This window comes from Myripristis murdjan, chromosome 8 (assembly GCF_902150065.1).
Source record: "Myripristis murdjan chromosome 8, fMyrMur1.1, whole genome shotgun sequence".
Taxonomy (NCBI): Eukaryota; Metazoa; Chordata; class Actinopteri; order Holocentriformes; family Holocentridae; genus Myripristis; species Myripristis murdjan.
The window spans coordinates 36,387,342-36,409,350 of NC_043987.1; the positions used below are offsets into that span (position 1 = coordinate 36,387,342).

General features: G+C 44.5%; 1 protein-coding gene across 1 annotated transcript in view; it reads left to right on the forward strand.

Moving 5' to 3' along the window:
• Window positions 1-332: 332 nt before the first annotated feature.
• LOC115363737 (uncharacterized) overlaps window positions 333-22,009 on the forward strand; it is a 35,364-nt gene continuing 13,687 nt past the window's right edge. Inside the window, exons 1-6 of the mRNA XM_030058006.1 lie at window positions 333-417; window positions 8,165-8,446; window positions 18,645-20,415; window positions 20,521-20,694; window positions 20,943-21,116; window positions 21,300-21,346. Of these exons, the coding sequence (XP_029913866.1) occupies window positions 8,173-8,446; window positions 18,645-20,415; window positions 20,521-20,694; window positions 20,943-21,116; window positions 21,300-21,346 (2,440 nt within the window). The 5' untranslated portion in view covers window positions 333-417; window positions 8,165-8,172. The remainder of the gene's footprint in view (window positions 418-8,164; window positions 8,447-18,644; window positions 20,416-20,520; window positions 20,695-20,942; window positions 21,117-21,299; window positions 21,347-22,009) is intronic.

Consider the following 22,009-nt stretch of genomic DNA (forward strand, 5'->3'; position numbering starts at 1 on the left):
ATGAAGCTGGTGTCGTGAGCGCGCTGTTTGAGGAGCACGGCGGTTAACCAGGAAGGAAGTTCAGCTGAGAGTCACCGCCGCAGCACAGCGTCAACTGACAGCAACTGTCGGTAACTCTAACGGACTGTCTGTAACTCTAACGGACTGTCTGTAACTTTAACGGACTGTCTGTAACTTTAACGGACTGTCTGTAACTCTAACGGACTGTCTGTAACTTTAACGGACTGTCTGTAACTCTAACGGACTGTCTGTAACTTTAACGGACTGTCTGTAACTCTAACGGACTGTCTAAGTGAACGGGCGGCCGGAGCCTGTGGCGGCGGTGAGTCCGGGTCCCGGCGGTGAGTCCGGGCGGTGATCCGTGTTGGAGCGGAGCAGCAGCAGCAGGAGCCTCTCGGCTGCGGAGAGACACACCCGGTGAGTGGAGCCGCTCTCACACGGCTGTGGCTGCTGCCGGAGGCTTTCAAGTGCCGTTTCAATGCTTTTCAGTGCGTTTCAAAGTGTTTCAATGTCGTTTCAATGTGTTTCAATGTCGTTTCAGTGTGTTTCAATTAGTGTTGCAAGGTATACCGAAACTTAGGTATTTTTTCGGTAGGCTACTTAAGAAAAAAAAAAGTTCATTACTCTTGTGTCCAACACAAAGGCAAAAAGAGATAAAAAGCCTGGCCAAGTCAAGCGCAACATGAGCCAAAGCTACGCGAGATTTGGTGCACATTGGCTGCATTCAGCTCATTGAGCCTCGCTGACGTATCGCGAGACTTCATACAGCGCCACTTTCATTTCACTGACAGCAGCCGCGGCGGACAGGAAGAGGAGCGCCTCCTCGACTCCTGACACAGGCTAACTCCTGATATAATCCCCCCGCGACCGATTCCTGTACACAACAAGGGAAGCAGGGTGTCCTGCGGGGTTTCTTTGCTTACCCGCTCACCTGGCCAAGCCTGTGTGCTGTTACAGAGCAGAGAGAACACCTCACACCTGTCCGAGCACCTGAGCGACACACACCCAGCTCTGTAAGGCAGTCAGAGCCCGACAGGTGAGTGAATAAACCTGCTGACACGCCGGCAGCATGTAGGACGATGATGACATATGGATGTAGGAATACCTCACAGTTTAACCTGAGACACCTGACCATCATAGAGTACATGTGGGCTACAGCGCAGCACATTTAAAAAGGCATTAAAGGCGTATTTGAAACCTGAAAATAAGGTGATGGGCTGCTAAAAACAGCTCGAGCTGCTTCAGGTAACCAGCGGCAGTTTCCAAACGGCGAGTAAATGAAGAAAACAATATTCAGAGGTGGTGCCATGTTAATATATATTATTATTATATTATTATTACCATGCCCCATGGCAGGGGCGGCTGGCCCATAGGGGGCGATAGTGCATCGAACCCTCCTAAAGCCAAACGAAAAAAGAGAGAAAAAGAGTTTATTCTGCCGGTCTAGGGCTTAATATTATTGTCCAATCAGCAGCCCGAATATCGCTGTGACATCAGCAACCTGAATGTCCAACCAGCTGCCCCGCACCCTTAATAATAATAATAACAATAATAATAATAAATTTTATTTGTAAAGCGCTTTTCATAAAAGAATCTCAAAGTGCTACAAAAACCTAAAATAACAACAAAAACACAGCGAGCAGTAAAACTGTAAAAAATCATCAACAAGGAGAGAACAGCTAAAAGGAAGGAAGAGGAAGAGCACAGGATGAAAATTCAACTAAGGTCAGCTGAAAAACGTCTGCCTGAACAAAAAAGTTTTGAGTCCTGTTTTGAAAGTGTCCACAGACTGGGCTTCCCTTGGGGCGATCTCAGTCCGACTGAAAATCGCCCCAGACGCTCTCATAGATTTACATGTTGAGATTTTTTTTTTTCCACATTTTGGACCCTACAATTCATTTCTATGGGCCCTGGGAGGGCTGTGAAGTGACAGTGTGAAGGCGGTGTGGCAGTGAAGGCAGCGTGGCATTAGAGCAGTGTGACAGTGAAGACAGCGTGGCATTAGAGCAGTGTGACAGTGAAGGCAGCGTGGCAGTGTTCATTTTCCCTGCCTGCAGCCTGGACTCAAACACACCACAGACAGCCAGTCTGCCAGGTAAACAGCGTCGCCTGCCTCTGGTTCCGTGATGAGCTCATTTTCTTGATTGTGCACGTCACTGTTTTTGGTTCATTACACCAGTGGCTTCCCAACCGCCCCCCACCCCCCCCCACCCCCAAACACACACACACACACATTATTATTATTACCTTTTTATTATTATTACTAAGTTATTATTATTACTAACTTTTGCATGAATGGTGCAGCGGGATAAAATAGGCTAATGCAATAATGCAGGTTCCTCACGTTAAACTGCTGTGCATCAAAATTATAGTACTTTGTTTTAAATGAATATGACTCAGGGATGTCAGTTTCCTAAGCCAATAAGGCAATGATCAAGCTAACCAAGAGCATGGACTATACCTTTTAAAATAAGTGGGTTGGGTTCATTATTTTAATTCATACTTGTGGTCTGAGTTGCGGTCGGGTTGGTGGAAAATGTCGGGCAAGTGCAGGTCGTTTATAAGTGTATCCGCGCACCACTGGCATGTATGCGTGCGTGTGTGTGTGTGTGTGTGTGTGTGTGTGAACGAGAATGACGGAGAAAGAGCGCTATGCAGAGATGAATGAACAGAACGATATTTATATTTTACAATTGTGTTGGGGGAAAAAAAATCAATTTTTTTAATTTTATTTATTATTCAAACTAATGATTAAGCTTTTTAACCTCATGTATGTGTTTTTTGTCACAAATAAATGAAATACTAACACATAGCTAAAAAAAAAAAAAAAAAATCACACCCCTCAAAATCAAGAGGGCTTGGCGACCCCCCCGTGGCTCTCTGGCGCCCCTGCCCTTTGGGTAAGTTGGGGTACTGCAAGTCCCCATGAAATGACCTCACATGACCTCTACTTCCTGTAAAACTGAGCATCTGACACGGTGACATCATCCTGCTCTACTGGCTGTGAATTAACATTTCAACCAATAAAACTTTCACAAATCTTTCATCTCACAGTGAACTATTATTATTTTTTTCTGCAGTGCTGCCTCTCTGGCAGCAGAGGGCGCTGTTGCTGTTCAGTTCAATAGACTTCCAATTGCATTCCATGACAGGGCGCAGCTTAACTGGAAGAATCCTCTTCAGGTTATGGCTTGTAGTGTGTGCCACACTACAAGGCTTGGAAAAAAACCTCATCACTTCCTCTTGGGTTATGCCAACCAACCAAACACACACACACACACACACACACACACACACACACACACACACACACACACACACACACACACAGTCAGTCAGCAGTGTGGCAGCAGAAGCAGCAGCGTCTTTTCTCTCTGTGTTTCCTCTCCAGGTGAAGCTGAAAGTCTCTTGGATTTGATGTGGATGTTACTCAGCAGGTAAAGAGCCGACCAGTCAATCAATCAATCAGTCAAACTTTATTTATATAGCGTCAAATCACAACAGCAGTTATCTCATGACGCTTTACAGGTAGAGCAGGTAAAGACCACGCTCTACAGATTATAGGAGAAAAACAAGAAACCCAACAGATTTCCTCCTGAGCTCTGGGCCACAGGTTAGACTCAGGAAGAACCCTCAGGTAGAACCAGACTCAGGAAGAACCCTCAGGAAGAACCCTCAGGTGGAACCGGACTCAGGGAGAACCCTCAGGTAGAACTAGTGCTGAACGATTTGGGAAAATAATCTAATTGCGATTTTTTCCCCCCAATATTGCGATTGCGATTTAATATGCGATTTTAATATGCGATGCCCCCAAGGCATGCACTTTTTAAACACTGTGTGCAAAATTTATAGTCTTAAAAAAAATAATAAGAAATTAAAATTATATGTATCTTACTGCTCCCGAGTCAGTAACACACACACACACGACATGATAACTTACCACTGGCAAGATGTAATGTGTGCCCAAAACACTGGAGCCTCATCCATTCATTCAGCTGAGCAGCCAGCACCATATTTGATGCGTTGTCTGTTGTGATGCAGACATGTTTTCCTCGTGGAGATCCCGGCTGTTGCGCAATGGCCTCTGGCTCAACGGAGCAGTCAGAAACTGACACAAGCACCGGTAGCACGGCATGTTCTGCACAACACCTGCCGCTGCGCGACGTCTTTTTTGAAACCAAAATAATTTCACACCACCGACGTGCTGTTCCTCTTGGAGAGTAATGCTGTGTTCCAGTGGGGAGTTGTACCTGTGAATCACGACTTCAAAGTCACGAGTCACGACTTCAATTCACAGGTTTGGCTATAGCACCGCCCACTTTTAACAGGTAAATCATCGGTTACGGGTGGCCTGGAACGCAGCATCAGTTTCTGACTGCTCCGTTGGGCCAGAGGACATTGCGCAGCAGGTGGGCAGGATGGAAAGTTGGTGCGGCTGAGAGCTCCACTCGCTGTAGCTTACGTCTCGTGACCAACTTATAATCGCGCAAGTTGCGGTTACGAAATCGCGTTTTATCATATCGCGATTTTATCGCAAATGCAATTAATCGTTCAGCCCTAGGTAGAACTGGACTCAGGAAGACCCCTCAGGTAGACCCAGACTCAGGGAGAACCCTCAGGTGGAACCGGACTCAGGGAGAACCCTCAGGTGGAACCGGACTCAGGAAGAACCCTCAGGTAGAACCAGACTCAGGAAGAACCCTCAGGTAGAACCAGACTCAGGGCGGGTGGTCTTCTACCTCTACCTGCTGGGTGGGAGGGGAGAGAGAGAGAGACAATGAGACAGAGACAGGGAGGTAAGGACAAACTGGGACAGACTGGGACAGACTGGGCCAGCAGACAGCAGAAGCAGCAGGGTACCTGAACAGGTAGTCTAGATGGAAGTGACACGCAGCATCCAGCCTTCTGGTCTGCAGCTGGATGACCTTCCAGGACGAGCAGGACAGTTTGACCTTGACACAGAAAGCACAGAAAGCAAAGGGGCAGCCCATACGCAAATCTGATATATGGCCATATATGTAAACTACATACTAAGTATACATGTCCACGTATGTCTCATCCTTATATTATAATTGTATAGCATTTATGACAAATATATTTTAAAATATAGCAAAAATGGCCACTTTCAAATATGTTCCATACATTTCTCCATATATGCACATATATGGCAAACATATTTCTATTACATTCTATTCTATTTCACCTTAGCCTTTGGCAGAGTATAAGGACTTTCTGGGGCTCGTATTCCTCATACTTCTTATGTTGTTTTTATGTCTTTTATATGTTACATGTCTTTTGTTTCTGTTTTTTTTAATTATTTTTATTATTGCCTGCTATTGCCTTTTGTTGCTTCTGTTTCTCTACTGTAAAGCACTTTGGTAGGCCACTGGCTGTTTTAAATGTGCTATACAAATAAAGATGACATTGACATTGACATTGACATAACTGTTAATATATGATTGTCATATACTGTTAATCATATTAAGGATCCAAATATACAATGCATGTATGTATACATAAGTGCATTGTATATGTGCAAAACAAATATATCTGCCACATATTCACACTTAAAGTTCTTAATATATGTGGAAAATAAATAATGCAATCCAGTATATGCACATATATGTTACCTTATGTCAGAGACCCAATATTCACGCTACATATTTGCAAACATATCCTGAAATATATGTCCAAATATGTTACCTTATATGTCCCATTATTTAAAATATATGTTCATATATGGCCATATATCAGATTTGCGTATGGGAGAGGACTCTGGAACAACAGCATGCACTGAGTAAGGGGGGGGGGGGGGGGGGGGGGGGGCGTATAGAGGAGGACAGGAAGAAGAAGAAAGGAAGAGGGAAGAGGAAGATTAGAAGAGAGGAAAGTGCTCAGAGCCTGATATGAAGTCCCCCGACAGTCCAGGCCTGTAGCAGCAGAGCTAAGGCTTAGGGTTAGGGTTAGGCTTAGGCTTAGAGTTAGGGTTAGGGTTAATGTTAGCCCTAACTATAAGCTTTGTCAAAAAGGAAAGTTTGAAGTCTACTCTTAAAGATAGAGAGTGAATCTGCCCTTTGACCTGAGATAGGAAGTTTGTTCCACAAACGGGGAGCCTGGAATTGGAAGGATCTGCCTCCCGATCTAGTTTTAGAGATTTTGGGAACCACCAATAAACCTGCATTTTGGGAGCGCAGTGCTCTGGCAGGGTGATAAGGAACTATGAGCTCTTTCAGATAAGATGGTGCCTGCCCATTAAGAGCTTTATAGGTGAGGAGAAGAATTTTAAATTCTATTCTAGATTCTACAGGAAGCCAATATAAAGAAGCCAATATTGGAGTAATATGATCTCTTGTCCTAGTTCTAGTCAGCACACGTGCAGCAGCGTTTTGGACCAGCTGGAGAGTCTTTAACGACTCGCTGGTACAACCTGATAATAAGGAGTTACAGTAGTCTAGCCTAAAGGTGACGAAGGCATGGATTAATTTTTCTGCATCACTCTGAGGAAGATATGTCGGACTTTTGAGATATTACGCAAGTGAAAAAAGGCGGTTTTAGAGATCTGTTTAATATGGGAGGTAAAGGACAAATGACTCCGAGGTTCCTTACCGTGGAGCTGGGGGCCAAAGTAATGCCATCCAGAGTAGCTGTGTCATTAGAAACTGATTCCCTAAGGTATTTAGGGCCGAACATGATAACTTCTGTTATCATGGATCAAGGATCAGGGATCATTAGAGATGTTTGATGAACAGGCTCCTACATTGTGTTTCAGAGCTGGAGGACTGGAGAGCTCACTGGGACCAGCACATGTGGAGAGGCTTTCAAAACGGGGTTAACGTGTTTCAGCATCTAAATATTTATCATATCATGATATTTAATGTTGACTGAGGACAACATCATCTCTGAAATGTTTTACCTGTGTGTTTGACTGCTGACCAAAGTCTGCGTCAGGTGTAGGGTTGGGACCCGTTTGGATTTTAACGATTCCGATTCCAAAACGATTCTCTCTTAACGATTCCGGTTCCTACCGGTTCCGATAACGGTTACAAATCTATAAATTGTTGTATTTTTTTTATGACACCATTAAACTTAAAATAAACAAGTAATAAGTAATGTTAGTAATGTAGTGTTAATGTAGTGTTAGTGTATGTTTAGGAGTTGTAGAACATAATAAATTATCTTGAAGGAGTAGATGCTTGACTCCAATAATTTAACAATATGTTAAATTATTATTTGTTTTAAAAATGTAAATTACTTATCAAACAGACCTAACAATTCAACTACCAATGAATGAGCAGGAGTATGCATGTGATAACATAGATTGAATATGAAAACTAAGCCGAAGTGATACCTTTTCTCTGAATAGACAAGCTAAGCCAGTGTGCCGCTGTTAGCCAGTGAAAATAGAGCGGAGTGGCAACTCTTCACTGTGTTATACAATCTATGTCAGTGCGCTGCTGTTTTAACTTTGTTCTCACCGCGCTGCGCTTCAACAGCGCCGGTGAGTGTGTGCTCATTATCTGGAGACAAATGGAGGGGGGCTGGTTTGTCTCAGCCAGCAGCTAAAGTTTACACAAATTTGCCAAATTTTAAGATTCATGGCAAACTGAGATGAACAGACTACACACAGACAGCTTTCATTTTAGCGTGTTCTTAACGAGCTGTTCGTTGTTAGCTTAACAGACACTGTGGTCATGGAAAACATGCCGGTGGAAATGTCGCTGTTCATGATGAAATATGATGCACGTTTATGCTTGTTGAACAAGTCAAGGAGGTTATGTTTGTTGACTTTCAACTCGTTAAGGTTTTATTGCACTAACAATAACGCGTGTCGTCGTCTCATCGAGTTATCTTCTCCACCTGGGTCACTTCTTTCCTCTCTCTGCTGCCGCTGTACACGGTGCAGTACATACCATGCAGAATGTCAATGTTTTGTGTGTGGAAGGTGTGTGTGTCCTTTTTTAGAATTATTTATTTCGTACTTTTTATTCAGTTTTTTAAAGATGCGTCCCATGGCCTGCATTTCAATTTCATTGTACTTGTACAATGACAATAAAGACCTATTCTATTCTATTCTATTCTATTCTATTCTATTCTTTTCTATCATATTTTATTCAGTCAGTGAATGCTGTTGTTTGACAGGATTTCTTCTGATTTTTTTTCTAAGGTGCCAACATGTCACTGGCTGTGCAGCTCCTCAGCGTTTTGGAGGATTTGAGAGAGGATGAGTTCCGAAAGTTCCAGTGGTTCCTGGGGGATCATGACATCCAGAAAGACCTCCCAGCCATCCCAAAGTACAAACTGGATCATGCAGACAGGCTGGACACAGTGGATTTGATGGTCCAGATGTACGACGCAGAGTCCGCGGAGGTCACCAAGAGGGTTCTGAGTCTAATGAACAGGAGTGATCTTGTTCATCATTTGGCATTCACCAGCGCAAGCAGTAAAGGTAAAACTTTGGATGATTATAAAAAGAAACATCTGATCATATAGAATTGACACTAGGGGTGGGTAAAAATATCAATTCATCAGTGCATTGCAATATATTTTTTTCACAATTCAATATCGATTCAGAAAAGCCTCTGAATCGATTCAACCCCCTAACCAGTAGGGGGCGCGGTGAGCAACACCTCCATGTGATTCACATTGTACGGACAGAAGCCGCACTGTACACAACTACAACATGAAAGCAAGTAGCAGCGGTTTTAGGCATGGGTGAAGCGGGCGGCCTCCCGGGGCGGCATTTTTTTATGTCACGTGGGGGGCGGCACGAGCACCAAAAAAAAAAAAAAATAAATAAATTAAAAAAATCATCAGCACCGCGGAGTGGTTTTCTATTGAGCAGTCGCCCTAGCGCGACTGTCTCCGGTATGCACGTCATCACGTTGCAATAGGCAAATGTCATCATAAATCAGTGTAGTTCAAATACATTCATGTCTTCCTTGTAACTAAAAGACGTTTTTGTTCCTTTTAATCAGACATGGGATGTTTATTTACCTTGACAGTTTCGGATGTAACTTCCTCCTTCTTCAGAAAGATCCAACTGACAGCCGGAGCGGCACCTGGCAGATCCGGCAGACCGGGTGACCGGGTGGCTGCACACCGCGCGGTGCCAGCCGGCGCCAGGTCTGCCGGATTTCTGCGCACACAGACTGCTGTACTTTCATTATAAAGCGACTTTTGTTTATACGCGGTTGCAGCAGCACAGCGGACAATGACACAGGCAACATGGTTGATTATTGATTGCGCAACGCGGCCATTCGCCGGTAATCACGCTGCGCGCATTAAACAATTTTGTAGAGGCAGGAGGAAAGTTGCATGATTTACGTAATCTATGCAGGTGCTGGCGCCCCTGCTTGCTGAGAAGGTGCCGTGCGCAGCATGGCCGGCTCTGGGATGGACGCCTCTAGCGGTCGTAGGGGCGCCGGTAGTGGCCGTTACCGTTACCGGGATGCGGGACACGGGGGTTGGAGTAGTAACATGGACGGGTGCAAGGCAGTAATTTCGCCCAGGGCGGCAACTTAGGCAGAACCGCCACTGAAAGCAAGTAGCAGGCAGTATTACAGTACTGCAGTAATACCATGAACCTGCAGCCACCTTAGCCGACACCATGCTGATGTTATGCTGCAACCTGTGGCTAAACCAAAACAGATGCACCTCTACACATCCTTTATCCTTTTAGCATTATTACTAGGGGTGTCCCGATCCGATATTGATATCGGATATCGGTCCGATATCAGGCAAAAAACGAGAATCGGATTTTATCGGACTGGATCTAAAAACTCCGATATTAGTATTGTACTACAAGCAGTCCATTCCAGTAGTCCGCTCCAGCACTTCAGTCACTCCAGCTCTTCTATCCTGCGGCACGTGGGTCCAGCATGCAGAGCCCCTGTGATCACAACAACGGCGTGTGCTAACAAAGTGGCAAGAAGTAGGAGTGATGTCGGCTGTGTGGCAGTCCGAAAAAGACGTTGCAGCTGAGTGCAAAACTTGTCATGCACAAGTTTCCTGTGGTGGCACAGATCAGGAGAAGTTTAATACGACCAACCTCATCGCGCATTTGAAGCAGCATCGCAAAAAACAGCATGAGGATTTTCGCAAGACCACGGAGGCGAAGAAACAAACCGCTGCCTCCCGCAGACAACCAACGCTGTCCGAAACATTTGCAAAGCGTGACAAACTCCCATGTGACGGCAAAAAGGCATTAGCTATAACCTATAACAGCTTATCAATCACGGACTCGCGGAATTAGCCAAATAAAACGGAATCTATTTTGAACGCGGAATTTGACATAATAACAACTGCCCCGGCACCGTACAAGTCCAAAAGGCAGAGAAACTTTCCAGCTACAGCAGCGCACTGACATAGATTGTGTAACAAAGTGAAGAGTTGCCACTCCGCTCTATTTTCACTGGCTAACAGCAGCACACTGGCTTAGCTTGTCTATTCAGAGAAGAGGTATCACTTCGGCTTAGTTTTCATATTCAATCTATGTTATCATATGCATACTACTGCTCATTCATTGGTAGTTGAATTGTTAGGTCTGTTTGAGAAGTAATTTACATTTTTAAAACAAATAATTATGTAACATATAATAATAATATATGATAATAATAATAATAATTTAACATATTGTTAATTTATTATGTTCTACAACTCATAAATATACACTAACATTATACCGGGTGTTTGAGCAACATATCTCCTCTGTGCTACAAAAGACCCTAACACCCCCCCCCCCCCCCCCCAAACCCACCCACCCCTTCTAAGTTTGAGTAATATCACTCGATCAAGCCTTTTCTAACATTCCACACTACAAAATAAGTAAAAGTATGTATGATTCATGCTGATATCGGTATCGGATCGATATCGGCCAATACATGAGAGGGTGTGGAGTGACAATAATGACGGTCAACCACAGCCTCGAGTGTAATAATGTGATTATACAACTATTACCAACAAATTAAAATGTCTAATCAAAATGTATCCATACTGTGGGCATTTCACTCTCAAAGTATCAAAGTTTTTTGCTCGTATTCTCTCTGTTTCAGTGGAAACACATGAGATCTGACGGAAACTAGTCCTTGTCATCCAACTTGGGCTTATCATGTTTTCTAGACATCGTGATTTCCCCAAACTGAATAAATACCTCACATAGCAACACAAAACTGCTCTGCTAGATAGATAGATAGATAGATAGATAGATAGATAGATAGATATACTTTATTGATCCCAACCAGGGAAATTCTGGTGTTCCAGCAGCAACAGTAGAAACATATAATAAAGTTAAATAAAATAGAATAAAGGCTAAATATATACAATAAAGACAATAAATAGCTCAATCATGTTGGAACTAGAATATCCGCTGGAAAAAAATATTTTTTCATGGACTGATAGTTATACTTCTGCTGACTTCTCAGTCTTTTTTAATCTAACAGTTGCCGTGACAACGACTCAGCAGCACAGCTGATCTTTACCTACAACCAACTTATATGAACAGTTATATTTAAATACAGGCTACTGCTTTCCAGTGTCAGCGCCACAACAAACATCTGTCTTTTCATAAAGTCACAGGCAGATGTTTTATTTCAGCTGGGGGTGTGTCACTCCAATTTAACGCCAGCTCCGATTAATGTGGCTAAGCAGCAAAAATTATTTGTACATTTCGACTTATTACTGAATCGATATTGAAGTGTTTAAATCAATATCGAATCGAATCGAAATCAAATCAAATTGTTACCCAAAGAATCTAAATCGAATCGAATCAGGAGGTTCTTAACAATACCCAGCCCTAATTGACACATCATGTGATTGTGTACTTTATACCAACAACTCACATAGATTGGAAGCTGTATCATTTTAAGTGGTGGTGGAACGGTTCACCGTCGATCCACGATCCGTACGGATCACCCCTCACGGTTAAGATGCAACCACGGATTGGCTGTGTTTTAGTCTGAAATGCGAGTATTGGTTGATTATATACAAAAAGGTGTAAAAAATCAAGTGCTTTACAAAATAAATGGAAAGCAAAGTTATTTGTCTTGTTAACTTTACTTTCTTTTTTTGTTGTTGATCCAAAAAATGATCTGATCTGTGACTCAAAAACCGTGAAACTCTCTGAACTGTGAGTTTTGTAACCTGTTTCATCCCCAATGTTGAAGTGTACATTTGTTTACCTGCATGTGGACAGTAAATATGTAGAGAGAGACACGCGACCTTAGATCAGTCTGTTCTTGCTGATTCTGTGTTCAGCAGTCATCAGGAAAACAGCTAAACTGTAACTGTGTTCAGACCAAACATAAAGCAGAAGAGTTTTTCCACATAGTACAATTACATAAAAACTCAAAGCTAAGACACGAATGGAGGCGAATTTGCACTGGGTGACCCAAATGACACAAATTTCAGTGTCACAAATTATACAAATTTCACAAATTCACATCTGTTGAAATTCTTCAATTAGAGCAAAAAATTTACAGCTATATTAGGGCGAGTCCCTGGACATTGCATTGATAAGTGCATTTGTTCTGAATGCACCATAATGCCTCCTGGACTTAGAAGCCCCTCCTGAATCACAACCTTACCATAGTGGAGGGGTTTGTGGCCCTGTGACCCTGGGAGCTGTGGGGTCAGGAGCTTGTAGCTCCTGGTAGGGACTCCCAAGGCAGAGAGGTCTCAGGTGAGGTGCCAGCCAAAGAGTGATTCAGAAATTATTTAGAGCCCAATATCACTGCTTCAGTCTCAAAGGGCTTCACACACCCACAAGTTTACAACAAACTGGACGACTCTCCTGAACTTAATGTTAGAAATCTTGAGAAGTAGCACAGAAAGAGGAGACCCTGTCACAGCCAATAATGTAATAACTGCCAATAACATAATAAAAAATATCTGAACTAGTAACATACTAAGGTTTTGGCAATAATGTAATAAGCTATTACATTATGTATTGTTCATTACATTAGCTGGGTCAAAAAAAAAAAAAAAACAAACATCGGAAATGTAGTAACTGAAGCTGATAATGTAATAATATACTTACATCACTTTAAGTTTTATGTTTTAGTTTTAGTGGCACACATTCATGACACTTACGGTTTAATGCTGTTAAAAAGCCTGACCACACAAACAATTCCAGAATTTTGTTTTTTACCTTTTACTCTTATTTTACTACCAAAAAAGAGTGTTTGTAATGTTAATGACTAAAATGAACACAAATGATATAGAAAGTACCTTAAATTAATTGAGGTAACAAATAAACAACACTTTATTTATTTATTTAACAATTATGTTGTTATAGCAATAAAAGGTGAAAATGACATGTTATTAATGATTGAACAAAAATGACAAGAGGATGCATCAGTAATTATTTCACCTGAGGGTTGATGTTGGCTCAATGCATGCACACACATTTAACTTAAAAGATTGTTAACCGAGTGTCGACCATTGTATGTACAGGCTATTCACATTAACTAAGAAATGACGATGTTTAGGACCCTGCAGTCTCTTACATCAGTCTCATCCACAACGACAGAGTACTTTATACCACAGAGGAGATGCTGCTCAAACACTCAGTATGTAGTGTTAGTGTATGTTTATGAGTTGTAGAACATAATAAATTATCTTGAAGGAGTAGATGTTTACCAGTAAGCTGGACTCCAATAATTTAACAATATGTTAAATTATTTGTTTTAAAAATGTAAATTACCTATCAAACAGACCTAACAATTCAGCTACCAATGAATGAGCAGTAGTATGCAGCAGTAGGTTGGAGGTTTTCAGGTCCCTCCACTTGTTGCATCTGCAGTGCTGGTTTGACTGTCGAGCTTTATCCTGTATGAGTTGGTTTGCTGCATATTTTTTTTTTGTAATCCCACTGCTGAAAAATCTATTCGGACATTTGTCTCTCTTGTTATAATGCTGGACCACTCTCACAAGCTAACCCCACTGTTCAGTGTGTGATCTCTGGCTGGTCATTCTTCATCTGCCTCTGATTCTAGACGGTTAATGGCATTTGGCAAACAATGAAATGGTTACTGCCACCAACTGGTGTGGAGTGCAGTTAGACTTCACAGCATCCTGGGACCTAGGACACATTTTCAAATTCTGGGTTGGGGCTTAGGCTTGTGTTATTGATATTGATAGTTCTTACTCTGGTCTCTAGTGGAGGTACAGGGTGAGGTAGATCAGCCCCTGCAGCAGGTTCAGGATTTTGGTAAGAGATAAGATAAGATAAGATAAGATATTCCTTTATTAGTCCCACGGTGGGGAAGTTTCCCGCATCACAGCAGCAAAGTGGATAGCAAGATACGAAGCACAATTTACACAATAAAGCAATATAAACACTGTAAACAAGGAATGAGCAATATAAACACTGTAAACAAGGAATGAGCAATATAAACACTGTAAACAAGGAATGAGAAAAATACTCTGTGAACAATTTGAACCACAGAAGAAAAAAACCCAAAACCTGGGGGACAACACACTCCGGAGGTTCAGGGTTAGTGTGAACCCATGAGACCAAGTGGCAGAACCTGACTCCCGGACTGGGTCTCAGGAACTGTCACACTTGATCCTGCCTTATGGGATCTCCCCTTCCCTCCCGTCTTTATGTGTGTGCAGTAGTGCAGTGTGCGTGTGTGTGTATGTGTGTACGTGGGTGGGGGGTGGGGGTGGGGGGGGGGGTAGTTAAGGTGCTGAGAGTGTGCATTCTAGTGCAGTCAGTGCAGTCCTGGAGAGTGTGTGGTCTACTGGGAGCAGTGCTTGTTATAGAGTCTGACGGCTGCAGGAAGGAAGGACCTGCGATAGCGTTCCTTCACACACTTTGGGTGAAGCAGTCTGTCGCTGAAGGAGCTCTCCAGTGTAGTTATAGTGTCCTGCAGGGGGTGGGAGTCGTTCACAATCATGGATGACAGCTTAGCCATCATCCTCCTCTCACCTACCACCTCCACTGAGTCGAGGGGGCGTCCCAGGACAGAGCTGGCCTTCCTGATCAGTTTGTCAAGTCTCTTTCTGTCAGCCGTCGAGATGCTGCTCCCCCAGCAGACCACTCCATAAAAGATGGCTGATGCCACCACGGTGTCATAAAAGGTCTTCAGGAGTGCCCCCTGCACTCCAAAAGACCTCAGTCTCCTGAGCAGATAGAGTCTGCTCTGGCCTTTCTTATAAAGTGCAGTTGTGTTGTGGCTCCAGTCCAGTTTATTGTTCAGGTGAACACCCAGGTATTTATAAGATGTCACCATCTCAATATCCGTTCCCTTGATGTTCACCGGTGTCGAGGGGCAGAGTGCACGTCTGCGGAAATCCACCACCAGTTCTTTGGTTTTCCCCGCATTGATCTGGAGGCAGTTCCGCTGGCACCAGTCCACAAAGTCCTGCGTCAGTTCTCTGTACTCTCTGTCGTCCCCCTCTGTGATGAGGCCGACGATTGCAGAGTCATCAGAGAACTTCTGCAGGTGACAGGTGGGTGTGTTGTATGAGAAGTCTGCAGTATAGAGGGTGAAGAGGAACGGAGCCAGGACCGTTCCTTGCGGGGCCCCCGTGCTGCAGACTACGGTGTCGGACACACAGTCCCGGGTCCTCACATACTGTGGACGGTTGGTGAGATAGTCCAGAATCCAGTGTGTGAGGTGGTGGTCCACCCCGGTGTGCTCCAGCTTGTCTCTCAGAAGTACAGGCTGTATGGTATTAAAAGCACTGGAGAAGTCAAAAAACATGATTCTCACAGTGCTCCCAGGTTTCTCCAGGTGAGAGAGAGCTCGGTGTTGGAGGAAGATCACAGCGTCATCCACCCCAATGCCAGGCTGGTAGGCAAACTGAAGTGGATCCAGTGATGGTCCCACCAGGGGGCGGAGATGAACAAGGACCAGCCGCTCCAGGGTCTTCATCAGGTGGGATGTTAGCGCCACCGGCCTGTAGCTGTTGAGATCCTTGGGGTGCGGAGTCTTGGGCAGAGGTACCACGCAGGATGTTTTCCACAGCTGTGGCACTCTCCTCAGCTTCAGGCTCAGGTTGAACATGTGCTCAACAATCCCGCACAGCTGATCTGCGCAGGACTTGAGGAGTCTGGAGCTGATGCCGTCTGGACCTGCAGCCTTTCTTGCCTTGATCCTCCGGAGCTGGTTTCTCACCTGGGTCGTTGTGAGAGACAGGTTGGAGCAGGGGGGCTGTGTGCTGGAGGGTGTGAGTGGGGGGGTTGGGTTGATGAGGTGAGAAGTGGGGGGTGGCTGTGAGCTGAGTGTTGTAGAGGGGGAGGGGGAGGAATTTGGGCAGTTAACACTGGGTGCAGAGAGGGGGGGCTGCAGCATGGAGGACTGGGCTGGGGGAGGGGCAGATGACTGATCAAATCTATTGAAGAATAAGTTCAGATCATCAGCCCACTTTTGGTCCCCCGTAGCTTGGGAGTCAGGTTTCTTGTGGCCAGAGATGGTTTTCAGGCCTTTCCAGACTCCACAGACATCTCTCTGCTGCAGCTGATCCTCCATCTTCCTCCTGTAGGTGTTCTTCCCCTCTCTGATCTTCCTTCTCAGCTCCCTCTGCACAGCCTTCAGCTCGTCCTTATTTCCAGACTTAAAGGCCCTCTTTTTCTCCTTCAGGAGAGCCTTTATGTCAGGGTTAATCCACGGTTTACTGTTGGAAAAACACCGTACAGTCCTGGTGGGTACAGTGTTTTCCACACAAAAGTTAATATAGTCCGTTATGCATTGTGTGAGACTGTCAATGTCCTCTCCATGGGAATCACAAAATTCCTCCCACACAGTTGTGTCGAAACAGTCCTTCAGAGCCTCCTCAGCCTCGTCGGACCATCTCTTCACTGTGCGGGACACAGCTGGTTGCCTGTGCACGAGAGGTTTGTACACAGGCAGGAGATGAACCAGGTTGTGGTCAGATCTTCCCAGGGGGGGGAGGGGTGATGAGGTGTATGCCTCCTTGGTGTTGGCATAACACAAATCCAGTATCTTACTGTCCCTAGTGCAACATGTAACATACTGGGTGAAAGTGGGCAGAGTGGAGGATGGAGAGGCATGATTAAAGTCCCCAGAGATAAGAAGGAGGGCCGGTGGGTGCTCTGTCTGCAGCCTGCTTGTGACAGAGTGGAGAACATCACAGGCTGCATCAGCGTTAGCGGAGGGGGGGATATACGCAGCTATCGCGATAACATGCGAGAATTCCCGCGGCAGGTAATATGGCCTCATACCAACCGCTAACAGTTCAATGTCCCTGCAGCAGAGCTGTTCTTTAATAGTGATGTGCCCAGAGTTACACCATCTATCGTTCACAAACACTGCCAGCCCTCCTCCTTTCCTCTTACCGCTCTCCCTCGTCCTGTCCGCCCGCACCAGTTTGAATCCGTCCAGGTCCGCGGCCGTGTCTGGGGTCAGCTCAGTCAGCCATGTTTCCGTAAACATCATGATGCTGCACTCCCGGTAGTCCCTCTGGTGCCGAGTCAGCGCCGCTAACTCGTCCATCTTATTGGGAAGAGATCTTACATTCCCCATGATGATGGACGGGAGGACGGGTCTGTATCTCCTCCTTCTAGCGCGGCGAGCAGCTCCGGCACGGCTCCCCCGTCTCCTCCTCTTCAACTCCCGGGGAACGTCGGGCCTCTCGTGGGGCAGCACCGCGGTGCCACGGAGGGCCAACAGCTGATCCCTACTGTAAACAATAGGGTCCCGTACGCGCTCTCCAGACACGGACGAAAAAAGTGAAAAAAACAGAAGAAAGACCAGAATAAACACGGCGACTTTGGTCTCCATAGTGCACTGATCAGTTAAATAAACCAATAAATAATTAAATAGAAATAAAAGTTAAGATTAAACTAGAAAAAAAAGGAAAAAAACGTTCACGGGAACGGGAGCTGCTGCAACAAGCTGCCACTAGAGCGGCGCCATCTGGTCAAAGGCCAACCACAACTGTGTAGGACATAACAAAAATACCTGACAGTTTCTTCTTCAAGACAAATGACATTGCCTCATGAATGTTGCATCACCATAAATGTTGCATCAACACTTTATTCATCAATACCAGTACCAGTAAAGAAGGTTAGCAATGGTATTGTTGTTATTTAACAGTCATTAGCAATGCATGCGTACATTGTGAAAGTTATTTAAGGCAAGGCGAGTTTATTTGCATAGCAACTTTCAAACACAAGGCCATTCAAAGTGCTTTAATTTTTTAATGAAAAAAATTAGGACACAAAGTAGAGTCAAGCTTCATACGTTTTAAGCGAAAACTACTTAAGTATAAAGACATAAGTACATCAGTAAGCACCTTGTGTATACAATTTATGACAAGGTACAACATGGCCTCTGTAGCCATAAGCATAACAGAGCCTCCCTTTCCCGACAGATGCAGATTCACCACCAGTATTAACTGAAATGAGTGGGTTTCATCTCACTGTTGGTCTTATCTGTGTCACAGTGTCAATGGGTGAATGTGAGGCAAACATTGTAAAGCACTTTGGTTGGTACACTAGAAAAGCACAATAATAATGTAGTCCATTTACAATTACAACCTGTTAGTCCACTAACCACTAATGAGCTAAGTAGAGTCCATGGAGTTGCAATTATATTCATTTACCAAGAAATGTTTGCATTGTTCACATTTACTATGACATCCTGTCATTTAATGCAATCCCTTAATTATTCTTTCAGAGATTCTTGCCAACTGCCAGCGTAAACTCAAATTGAAGCTGAAGATGAGGTTTCAGGATTTTATTGAGGGAATGACAGGAGCAGGAGAGTCAGTACCTCTGAATCAGATCTACACAGAGCTGTACATCACAGAGGGAGGGAGTGGAGAGCTCAATGAGGAACATGAGGTCAGATGGATTGAAACAGCAGCCAGGAAACCAGCCAGACCAGAAACACCAATCAAATCTGAAGACATCTTTAAACCTTTACCTGGAAGGGTTCAAATAATCAGGACAGTGATGACAAAGGGAGTGGCTGGCATTGGGAAAACAGTCTTAACACAGAAGTTCACTCTGGACTGGGCTGAACACAAAGCCAACCAGCATGTCCACTTCACATTTCCATTGACTTTCAGAGAGCTGAATCTGCTGAGAGGGAAAAAGTTGAGCTTGGTGGAACTTCTTCATCACTTCTTCACTGAGACCAAAGAAGCAGGAATCAGCAGGTTTGAGCAGTTCCAGGTTGTGTTGATCTTTGACGGTCTGGATGAGTGTCGACTTCCTCTGGACTTCAACAACAACCAGATCCTGACTGATGTTACAGAGTCCACCTCAGTGGATGTTCTGCTGACAAACCTCATCAAGGGGAAACTGCTTCCCTCTGCTCGCCTCTGGATTACCACACGACCCGCAGCGGCCAATCAGATCCCTCCTGAGTGTGTTGACATGGTGACAGAGGTGAGAGGCTTCACTGACCCACAGAAGGAGGAATACTTCAGGAAGAGATTCAGAGATGAGGAGCAGGCCAGAAGAATCATCTCCCACATCAAGAGGTCACGAAGCCTCCACATCATGTGCCACATCCCAGTCTTCTGCTGGATCACTGCTACAGTTCTGGAGGACATGTTGAAAACCATTGAGGGAGGAGACCTGCCCAAGACCCTGACTGAGATGTACATCCACTTCCTGCTGGTTCAGTTCAAAGTGCAGAACCTCAAGTATCATGGGAGAGCTGAGACAGATGCAGTCTGGACTCCAGCGACCAGGAAGATGATCCTGTCTCTGGGAAAACTGGCTTTTGAGCAGCTGGAGAAAGGCAACCTGATCTTCTATGAAGCAGACCTGGTAGAGTGTGGCATTGATATCAGAGCAGCCTCAGTGTACTCAGGAGTGTTCACACAGATCTTTAAAAAAGAGTATGGGCTGCATAAAAAAGCGGTTTTCTGTTTTGTCCATCTGAGCGTTCAGGAGTTTCTGGCTGCTGTTCATGTCTTTGTGACATTCATCAACTCTGGAGTCAATCTGCTGCCAGAAGGACAATCAACCTCCCAACTAAAACTCCTCCTCCAGAGTGCTGTGGACAAGGCCTTACAGAGTCCAAATGGACACCTGGACTTGTTCCTGCGCTTCCTCCTGGGTCTTTCACTGCAGACCAATCAGACTCTCCTACGACGCCTGATGACTGAGACAGGAAGTAGCTCACAGACCAATCAGGAAACAGTCCAGTTCATCAAAGAGAAGATCAAGGACAGTCCCTCTCCAGAGAGAAGCATCAACCTGTTCCACTGTCTGAATGAGCTGAATGACCATTCTCTAGTGAAGGAGATCCAACAGTACCTAAGATGGGGACGTCTCTCCACAGTCAAACTGTCCCCTGCTCAGTGGTCAGCTCTGGGCTTCATCTTACTGTCATCAGAAGAAGATCTGGAGATATTTGACTTGAAGAAATACTCTGGTTCAGAGGAGTCTCTTCTGAGGCTGCTGCCAGTGGTCAAAGCCTCCAAGAAATCTGTGTAGGTTCATCGACTGATGGGTCAGTTTAATACATAACATAATGTTTCCTACATGACAGAAAATTCAGTTCAAAGTCATTGTCTTCATCTTTTATTCCTCCTCAGGCTGAGTGGCTGTAATCTGTCAGAGAGAAGCTGTGCAGCTCTGGCCTCAGTTCTCAGCTCCCAGTCCTCTAGTCTGAGAGAGCTGGACCTGAGTAACAACGATCTGCAGGATTCAGGAGTGAAGCTGCTATCTGCTGGACTGGAGAGTCCACACTGCAGACTGGAGGCTCTCAGGTCAGGATTCCTCAAACAGGATTTCCTCTGCTTGTTCCCTTTTTTGAGAGCTGAAAATACCAGAAATGACTTCTTAGATTCTGTCACAGGTTCAGTGGAGAACCGTCCAACTAGACTGGCTGAAAATACAAAGAAAGTCATGTGTTCAGCTGTTTCCATTTGTTCCGTTAGGTTTTTGCTGGTATATGGGTTACCCTGATTAATTTCTGAACAGTGCACTAATGAGAAAATGTGCTGTTTATGTTCAGGCTGTCAGGCTGCCTGGTCACACAGGAAGGCTGTGCTTCTCTGGCCTCAGCTCTGAGCTCCAACCCCTCCCATCTGAGAGAGCTGGACCTGAGCTACAATCATCCAGGAGACTCAGGAGTGAAGCTGCTCTCTGCTGAACTGGAGGATCCAACCTGGAGACTGGAGGCTCTCAGGTATGGAGAGACACACACAATGTCTTATAGAGGCCTGAGGAATATTGTTTCATGTTGGATGTGTTGTTGTCACGTGGATATGAGTGACGTTGTCTGGTAAGTCACTCATAGGGAAGGCTATTTACTGCCCATGTTTCCATCATCAAAGAGAATCTGCTGCTCTGATTCTGTTTCCTCCTCCAGGGTGGACCATGGTGGAGAGCAGAGGTTGAAGCCAGGTCTGAGAAAGTGTAAGTGTGGATTTAGTTTGACTCCTCAACACTAAGCTGCAAACACTCAGCTGTTTTGGTTGTGTAGCTGCAGCTTCTGCTGTTTGTTTTAAGCTGCCTCTTTTTGATGATCCCTGCTGAAAAGATACTGTGGATGCATGGATATGAAGACATTCTTCATTTAGGTTCACACTCTGAAAACATTTAACACAATTTTCTAAGTCCTTCATACTTTTACAAAACTCACTGCAGATGCTCATTCTTTTCAAGCAACATAAAATGTTAAAAGAGCCAAACTAAGGTCCTTATATTCATTTGCAACAAAGGAGCTTTCGGCTAATAGACCAATAATATATGTTTATTATTTTCATAGAAATTACAAAACTACACAACACTACATAACTACATACTACACACTACAACCCATGAATGGTCCTCCTGTCAGAAATAAAAAGGTTGATGAGTTTAGGAGCCACATCATAGTTTGTTCTCCATGTAATACACTGCTACCTGCTGTAGAAAAGGTTAATTCTATCTGTAGGATTGCTACTGCATTCAGACCAACTGGTGTGCTACCATAGCTGCATGTATTTTCATTAAGAACTCTGAGTCTGGATGGCTGAAAAGGTTTTGTGTAATGTCAGGCACATGATCGAGTAAATCTACTGCATCATTTATTTCTGA